Source organism: Clupea harengus, unplaced genomic scaffold, assembly GCF_900700415.2.
Source record: "Clupea harengus unplaced genomic scaffold, Ch_v2.0.2, whole genome shotgun sequence".
NCBI classification, from domain to species: domain Eukaryota; kingdom Metazoa; phylum Chordata; class Actinopteri; order Clupeiformes; family Clupeidae; genus Clupea; species Clupea harengus.
This window is the reverse complement of record NW_024880076.1, coordinates 5,326-14,646: the sequence shown is the minus strand read 5'-3', so window position 1 is coordinate 14,646 and position 9,321 is coordinate 5,326. Positions and strand designations below refer to the sequence as shown.

The following is a 9,321-nucleotide window of genomic DNA, read 5'->3' as shown; positions in this document are numbered from 1 at the left end:
TCATCAATAAAAATGGCAGAGTATGACCTTGGAGGTCGGTAATTGGTTACCAACCCTGTTCACCCTTCAATATGAAACTGAAGTATTCAAAAGAAATAAAATGACCAGGTAGTCACCCAAAGGTCAGCGTGCCGACTGATTTCCTACAGACGCTTCAGAATGTTACAGTAGAATTCGGTGTTGACAGGAACTGTGGTGTGCAGAAATTTGGGTGCTCCAAAAGTTTTCAACATGATTGTCCCTACCCACCACCCCTACTTGCCGGATTTGACTCTGTGTGACTTCTTCCACTTCCCCAAGATGAAGTTCAAGCTGAGGGGTTGCCGTTTTGACACAGTGGAGGAGATCCAAAGCGCATCGCAGATGGAGCTGGATATGCTTAAAGAACGGGACTGACAGGGAGTGTCCCAAGCCTGCCAAGCGTTTTTTTTTTTTATATTGGCAATTTCTTCTCTCAAAAGTACCAGTTCCATGACAATTGTATTTTGCAAGTGACAAGTAAACAAGGAGCCAAATGGCGGGAGCATGTCACCTCTTGACCTCTTGACCTCTTAGCACGTCGTCTTGATAATTAATGTAATGACACCGACTCTCTGGGTGACAAAACTTGATGTTATGTAAAACATCTTAACATGCTACAGTTGCATTTTGAGCATAAGGCCGTAAGGTTTTCAGCATAGTCCAACACCTGTATTTATTTATTTACACCATTATATAAATGTACAAATGTTTTTTTCTCCAGACAGTGAAAAGGGGGCATAGATCAGGACGTCTGAACACAGTATGTGTAAACTAAACAGCAAGACCTCTTCCACGGTTCTGTGCATTATGCTCAATCAGTGAATACTCAGTCTCCATTGGGTGACTGTCAAATATTTCTTCCAGTCAAAACAATTTCCTTTTGTCTAATTAAGCTGTGCTATATTGACTCAACATAATGGCCTCCTTCCATACAAATGAAGAATGTTGCTCCATGGTGTATGTTGACATAGAACAACTAGAAATTGTCATCATCTTCGGACACAGAAGAACAAATAGGCATGGAGAAATGAGACAAATATGACAATATTATGGCTTTTAACACATCAAATTATAGTGATGATTGTCATTCTTGACTATTCATTAGGTGTTCAAGCATCTCATGTGGTTTGTTGTTATAGAGCAAGTTATATAACCGCAACTGGATGTTGCTGTAATTTTAATGTTTTAATGTTGCTGTCATTTCCCACAGCGCAACTGATTCACTTGACTTTGTTTACCCGTTTTAGCTCATATCTCTCTAGTTCTATCCAGTTTGTCCTTGTCAAGAGTATTAAATCCCATTCTGTTCTCCAGGCATCTGTCCTTGGACCCATTTTACATCTCAGCACATTGCCAAATCACATGTCATCATCATGTCCGTAAGTGACTCGATACAATAATGAGTCGACAGCCATTTAATATCCTCAAACTAAACGTATTGCGACAGGTGTCACTGGAATTGATTATTTTAGTAAAGAGCAGAACTTTCCTCAACTGCCAATGCTTCTGAAGTCTTCACTACCTAATTATATAATCTTCATGTCATCTCTGACTGTCTATTAACTTTTGACAAACATCAAAAACTTTTGCTAAGTCTCCATCTACCGTCTGTGTAAAATCGCCAGGCAACCAAACACTCTAATCCCTGCCCCTGGCTCGTTCATATATTTAACTCACGGTCTGGTGATGTCTGTCTTTTATATTTGCTACTTTCGTCTTACCTATATGGCATGTTCTAATTAGCTTTTCATCCTATCATCCTTTCATAATTGTATTACTATCCAAATGACTTTGTCTTGTTCATGTATTTCGTTCCCTTCAATTAATTGTTATTGATTAATTGATTGATATTTGTGAAGAGCCAAGTTGGATGACGCAAGTAGACACCTCATTATGACAGCATTTTTGTCACGGTTGATGTATTTTCAAAGGACTACTGAAATAGATTATTTGTCAATGAAAGTTAATGAATGCATTTTCTGCCTCTAAGTGTGTGTGAGGGGAGGGAGGACAGAAAAGGACAATGTATGTGGGTGCAATATAGAGGGATACCACAATGAGATAGAAGTAATGAGGGCAGGACAAAAAGTTTCCATGAGTTGGCAGCATTCGGTAGTGAGAGTCTATTTTGTGAATCGGATTTAGTCGGAATGTCATCGCAAAGCCTTTGCGTCAGACAGGCACGTCATTATGGGGCGCCGTTTGTAAAATGTTGCACGTTCGAAAATCCTGCTCAGTTTTGCTACATTTAGCATTTTCATATGGAACAAAAAGCACGACAATATTCGAATGTCACTTTTTCAAGCATTTAGAGAGAAATTCATGTAAATTCATGCGATAACTTTTCCAAGGATATTTTTTGGCAGTAACACAAAGTTGTTAAATAATATAAATATTTCACCTAAATGTTAATGTTAAATGTTAAATGTAAATGTTAAATATAAATGTAAATGTTAAATGTAAATGTAAATGTTAAATATAAACGTAAATGTTCGATGTTATATATAAATGTTAAATATAAGTGTTAAATGTAAATGTTAAATGTAAATACAAATATCAAATGCTAAATGTAAATGTTAAATGTTAAATGTAAATGTTAAATGTAAATGTTCAGTCTACATGTCAGACTTGACGACAGAACATTAGAATATTTACGGTAATTCATAGCTTTCAGTAACACTACCAGGGATACCTTGCGGGCAAAATGTGTCGACCAACAGTGGACATCGTCGAGCAGTGCAACCTACTCAATTACGATCGCCATCAAACACAGATCATACCACAATAGCCAGACAGAGATATCTAGAAAAAAAATACATTTTGGGAACCTGTGATCCCTTTACTGCACCCGCTGATATTTGTATTTCTGTAACGTCGTAGAAGTCCCTGACTGAGCTCCAGTTTGGAGATATTTACATATATCTAATAGAAAATCCGTCCCCCTACACACCTCAAAAACTGAAAGCCTACCAAAAGCACAGATAGTAATTTAATTTTCAGAAGGGGATGGGTTAATAACGATGTCGTCTGGAAGGTGAAAACTAATAAACATCTTCATTATCAGAGCAAATATGATTGCCATTTAATAGCTAGCTACCAGCTAGCGAGCTACATGCTGTTAGCTAGCAACCTTTAGCCTACCCAACACTGTTCTTTATCATTTTACACAATTTCCTGGTTAACACAAGTACAACCACCTGGTCTGGCGAATGACAACTGAAATTATCTTCCCAAGTATTTTCTACTGGCATTGTAGTATTACCAGTTGGATGACAAAATACAGTAGCCTAGCCTAGTTGCTTAGGTACTTGTCGCAATCTCAGAGCAGAAACCGGGTCATCCAATTTTAATCGTGTTGATGCTTTGTTTCTTGACTTTATTTCTTGATCTATTCCCGTTTTAGGTAGTTATTCTGATGAATGAGGCGACCAAAACAGGGTTAATGCTTTTATTGCAAGCTCCAAAAAGAAGGCTAGTTTACTGCCCGCCTGAGAAAAGTTGACCCAGAAGACGTCTACAATCAGCTGGAAACAGCCGGGCTTGTCTCCTCGCCGATTTGAACAGCCAACCGAGCAACAACTGTCTGGCATTTTACTACCTATGTCAGACAATTTTAAGGCGGATATATTAAATAATCTTGAATGAAAGATGGTCAGTTCCAGTATAAATTCCAGTGGTAGACAGCTGTGGAGTGTATTTTCTTGCCCGCAAGCTGGTAATTCTGACGTGACGTGAAAACTATGAAAGCCAATTACCGTAAATATTGTAAGGTTCAGTCTTCAAATCTGACATGTATAACATTTACATTTACATTTAACATTTACATTTACATTTAACATTTACATTTAACATTTATATATAACATTGAACATTTACGTTTATATTTAACATTTACATTTAACATTTACATTTATATTTAACATTTACATTTAGATGAAACATTTATATTATTCAACAACTTTGTGTTACTGCCAAAAAATATCCTTGGAAAAGTTATCGCATGAATTTACATGAATTTCTCTCTAAATGCTTGAAAAAGTGACATTCGAATATTGTCGTGCTTTTTGTTCCATATGAAAATGCTAAATGTAGCAAAACTGAGCAGGATTTTCGAACGTGCAACATTTTACAAACGGCGCCCCATACGTTATGGTGTGTTGAGGGTGCCACCTACTGGTGGTACATATCAGTGACGAATGATAATATGATGATACTAGATCAGTGATGGATGATGATATTCATCATGGCGCCAGAATGAACGTAACCCTTAAGAACACATAAGAAATCCCATGTATTAAAAGTATACACAATTTGGCAGATCAATTACAAACCAGCTAGGCATAGACTAAGTGATACAGTCATGACCTGATTCTGAAGGTAGAGGGCTAATTCAGCTCAAGTGAAATGTCCGTCCAATCGATTTGTGTTTTGCCCACAATTATAGGATAGTCCAAGCGCTCTGGGAGTGTGTACGTGTTTTAGTGGATTGTTTTGGGGTTATTGTTTTCCGTTGTCATTTTTCTAGGAACAGACGTAGACCTCAACATCAAAGGTTTTCTGTGCAGGAAAATGTTAGGAACCTAGTTCTAGTTTTAGCGGTAAAGGTAAAATATCTCAATTTATTCAGATATTAGATGAGTATAAACTTTCGAATGATCCATTTCAAGCTCGCAACATTCACTTCATGTTCGTCCATCTATCAGTTAACCGTTCAGTGGCATCATTGGCTAATAGAAAACAGCAGTTCTTCCAAATGGCGAATTTGCATATAAATGAACAAATACAAATTGACTTAGACAATCATATTACAAAGAATCATGATTGACTGGAAATCTGGAATGGAAACTTTCACTCCTAAACCAAATATGGTTTTGTAGCCTCCGTGGTGCCAGTATTGATGGAATAAGAAATTACTTGAACAAAATTTTTTTTTTTTTTTAAATACACATTGAAACATAGTCAAAGGAGAACATCACTAATAGCAACATAATGACAATTAACTGACTTACTGGTATATGTATAAAGTATATAGAAATTCAATTTAACAGAAAGAAGACAAAAAGAGATAATATTGTTATTCTGCAAAACTTTTATTGAACAAAAGTATTTCAATTCTCACCACACTGTCTGCAGTACAGTACCATTATGTTGTTTCTAAGCAATTCATAAAACACACCTGATCTCTCTCTCTCTTTCTCTTTCTTCATATATATATTTATATATATAGAATATGTATATTTATGTACATACAGTGGAAAGAGGAATTAAATAACATTGCTCAATAACATTCAGACATTATATCCCATATAAAAAAGCAGATAAACTCATCGATCAACACTCTTATTGGTAAACAGTTTGTTTGTAGCCAAGTTCAATAAAACTGAAGAAAATCATTACTTTTTTTTCTTATTATTACTTTTGAATTAGCGCTCATCCTATTTAGCGTTACATGAGTGTTACCCTGGAAGATTCGCCATGTGTGAGAAAGTGTGTCTGTGTTTGTGTGTGTGTAAGTGTGTGCGTGTGTGTGTGTCTTAAGACAATGAGTTTATAAGTACTAGAAGTGGCTGGCACATACGGTTGTAGGTTGACAGACATTCATACTTTGCTGAGCTGCTGAAGTCACCCTTATCGGTCCTTCTCCCTAACAATTTAAGGTATCCTGAAAATAATGTTTTCCCAAACATTTATTTTTAGCCTGTCAGAACAGAGTTTGGCTTGGCTTCTTGTAACTAAACTCATTTGTTTGCCTATTGCCATCAAATACCATCCAGATCTTATTACCAACGATTCCATTAATAGAAAGTTTATTTCATCTGTGTGGCTCTAGACATCAAGCGATTCCAACTTCTGTTATGAGGCAGCCAAGCCAACATCATTTTCAGCATTTTTTTCCACTCTCTCTGTCAATGGCACAGACAGAGGGCAATTCAGCAGGTGTCCAGAACAAAACAAAAAAACAAACATCACAGAGGTTTACACACGCCTCAGAACAAGCGCAACAGGAGAGAAGACGAGGTGGCCCCAGCCAAGGCTTGGAGAGTGCTGACAACAGTCACTTTGTGAGGGTAGGGTGTCGCAGGTTCAGGAGTGACGCTAAAAATGTCGGAAACAGAACAAAACAAACAAACAAACAAACAAAAACTATTTGACAACGAGACACAGGCATCTTTGACAGTTTAAATTTAAAAAAAAGAGAGACAGGGAGCAGAAGCCAGCCTCAACAGTTGCAACCGGTCCACTGGGTGTGTGTGTGTGGCTCATCGTGGGGGCTGCCTGCACTGCTGTGGTGCTGTGGTCATTCCCCAGTGGCCCCACAGTTGGGCCCCTTAAGTCTGATGAGTCAAACAGGAGATAAAAGAGGAGTAGAGAGGAGGAGCAGGAAGAGGTGGTCGAGAGTGGTGAGGGCATCTGGGCCGGAGTGTGGAGGGATGGAGGAGGGGGAGGTGATGGCTTAGGCCAGGGGCTTGACCAGGTAGAGCTTGTCTCCGTGCTCACTGGTGAAGATGGGCGCCCTCTTGTAGTGCTCCAGGAGCTCCTCCATGCTGCCGAAGCGCCTCTGGCCGATGCAGTAGGCGCCGTCCAACGTCTGCACCTTGAAGTGCTTGTTCTTCCCTTCTGCTTTCAGCGACACAGAGAAGTCACTGGGCTGTGGGGGAAGGAAGGAAGGAAGGAAGAAGAGAAGATATTTATTCTCCAATTCATCACTCAAATAACCAGTGACTAGAGTCTATGCCACTCTGACCATCTTTATATATATCTATCTACATGTCTATTCGTCCCTCTCTGTCTGCATCTATCCATTTATATGCCATTCCACTAGAGGGAGACTGTTCACATACTGTAAAATCATACTGGCAAGAAAACGTAGTAAAACAAGTGATCCAGTGATCAATCATTAAGCCTTATGAAGGCAGCAGGCACATGTAGACTAGACTGAGACTAGACATATCCTCTTGGAAGAACACGGAGAAGAAGGGATAGTTTTTAATCGCATCACTGAGGATGCAACCTTGAAATGCACCTAACAGCAATTTGCCATTACCGGATTATAGAGTGTAAATCTACCACAAGGGGGCGTACTTGCCTAAACTTTAAAATCTACATTGTGGTTGGTGAAACAATTCAATTCTCTGACTTCTTTTTATACTAGCTTAACCCAGGACGTAAATATATAGACCTCTTGTTTGAGGGACCATGTTTATCCTCGAAAGGACACTGATTTTCATTGTGCCCCATCTCCTTCAGATGACTCCCTCCTTATCGTTCATCACCCCTCTAATCAGACCACCCAATACAAAACATCTGAAATCTTTTAGATAAAAATGACAATTCATCTGAGGTTTTTACTCAAAGATACTAAAACACAGTGAAGACATTCATGTCATCAGATAATATGGATGCCTACTCCATTGTTGACCATTGAAATAACGGCTTGAGGTTTGACGCCACTCACTCACTCACTCACTCACTCACTCACTCACTCACTCACTCACTCACTCACTCACTCACTCACTCACTCACTCACTCACTCACTCACTCACTCACTCACTCACTCACTCACTCACTCACTCACTCACTCACTCACTCACTCACTCACTCACTCACTCACTCACTCACTCACTCACTCACCGAGGACTCGCTGTCGCGCACAAGGAAGTCTCCCTCCTCCCCCCTCTCATTGAGCACACTCTCCGCTTGGTGGCGCGTCACCGGCCCGTAGTACCAATCCAACCCCGCAAACTTGCCCGTGCGCGAGGGCCCCAGGTTGGCCCCGCCTGTGAACGGCGAGCCAGGCCGCGAGCCCGTGAGCGTGTGGTACCCCCTCCCAGGCATCACCGTTGCCATGGCCACCTCAGGCCCGTCGTTCAGGACAGCCACATAGTTCTTAGGCACGAGGCCCACCAGGCCGTGGCCGTTTCGGCAGCGCCACCACTCTGGGTCGTTCTCGGGCTTCTCCAACACCTCCATGGTCTCGCCTTTCTCAAAGTTCAGCTCCTCCTCGGTCATGGAGCTGAAGGGGTACAGCGTCTGGACCACGTGGAGGACCCTGGGGCCGCGGCCACCGCCGCCCCCCGTAGTGCCGCGGCCGCCGGCCGTCGCCCAGCCGTTCGACACGATCACCCCCGAGGACAAGCCGGGGCCGGCGGCCACCCGCTGGGAGCCGTAGCCTCCGCCCGCGTCCCCGTCGAGGCTCCCGCCGGCCGCCTCCTCCTGGACGTAGTTGGACGGGAACCAGCCGACGTGGCCGGCGTGGCTGCCCCGCCACCAGCCGTCGCTGCATTTCTCCATGACGACCACGCGCGCGCCCTTCACCAGAGTCAGCTCGTCGTCGCGCTCGGCCGCGTAGGAGAACTTGACCACGGCCGGGATCGCGAGGTCGTAGATGCGCTCTGCGCCGCCGCCGCTGCTCATCATGCCCATGCCCCCGCCGCTGCCGTTGGATGGGTACTCTGCGTCCGTGCTGGGGGTGGGGGAGGCGCTGGTCTTCCGTCGAGTCCTACCCAAACCTGAGAGAGAGAGAGAGAGAGAGAGAGAGAGAGAGAGAGAGAGAGAGAGAGAGAGGCGGTATTAATGAACAAGTCAAAAGTAAAATATACCCCAAGAGAAACCTGTCCAGGAAATAAATCACGTAAGTGCAGAAGAGGCAGAGATTTAGGGATTTCCAATCTATAAAAATCTGACAGGTAACATTAATCCAATCCTGGTTATTATTTACCGTGTACAGGCACAAAAAAACTGGAAGACTGGACAAAGAGATTGGGGGCTGGGTGTGTAGTCATATAGAGTCCAGTCGTATGCATAACTGTCTGACTGAAATACTGCTACATTCATTGCCACATACACTTTTCACTTTATGATGCAAGCACACACACACACACACACACACACACACACACACACACACACACACAACGATTCTCTTCATTCCCCTAATTTGCATTCCATTAATTAAATGGCTTTTTAATTTATAGTCATCCCTAAACATCTGCATAATACAGTATTTGAGTGGGATTTGAGACACACATGCGTGCATTCTCTGCCTCTCACAAACACGCATACGAACACACGCACACACACACTGTAAGTTAAGTGCATTTTCAATGGTAGGAGCTGAAAGTTGATTAGCATGCAGGGAGGATGGGGGAGCAAACTGCTCTGCTGTTCCATTGGGAGCGCAGATCTAATTGAGACTGCAGGCCCTACTGGGGGCCCAGTGGAGAGATAAACATTACAGGAGAGGTCTCTCATAGGCCAGGGAGAGAGAGAGAGAGAGAGAGAGAGAGAGAGAGAGAGAGA

The 9,321-nt window shown here is 42.1% G+C and overlaps 1 protein-coding gene across 1 annotated transcript; it reads right to left on the bottom strand.

Annotated features, from left to right (window-relative positions):
* Nucleotides 1-5,092: 5,092 nt before the first annotated feature.
* LOC122131228 (cytoplasmic protein NCK2-like) lies at nt 5,093-8,583 on the bottom strand (the record flags this gene model as incomplete). The annotated part of the gene is made up of 2 exons (XM_042706119.1): nt 5,093-6,670; nt 7,654-8,583. Coding segments are annotated over 2 exons (1,125 nt in total), but the record flags the coding sequence as incomplete, so codon positions are not given.
* Between the last annotated feature and the right edge of the window lie 738 nt (nt 8,584-9,321).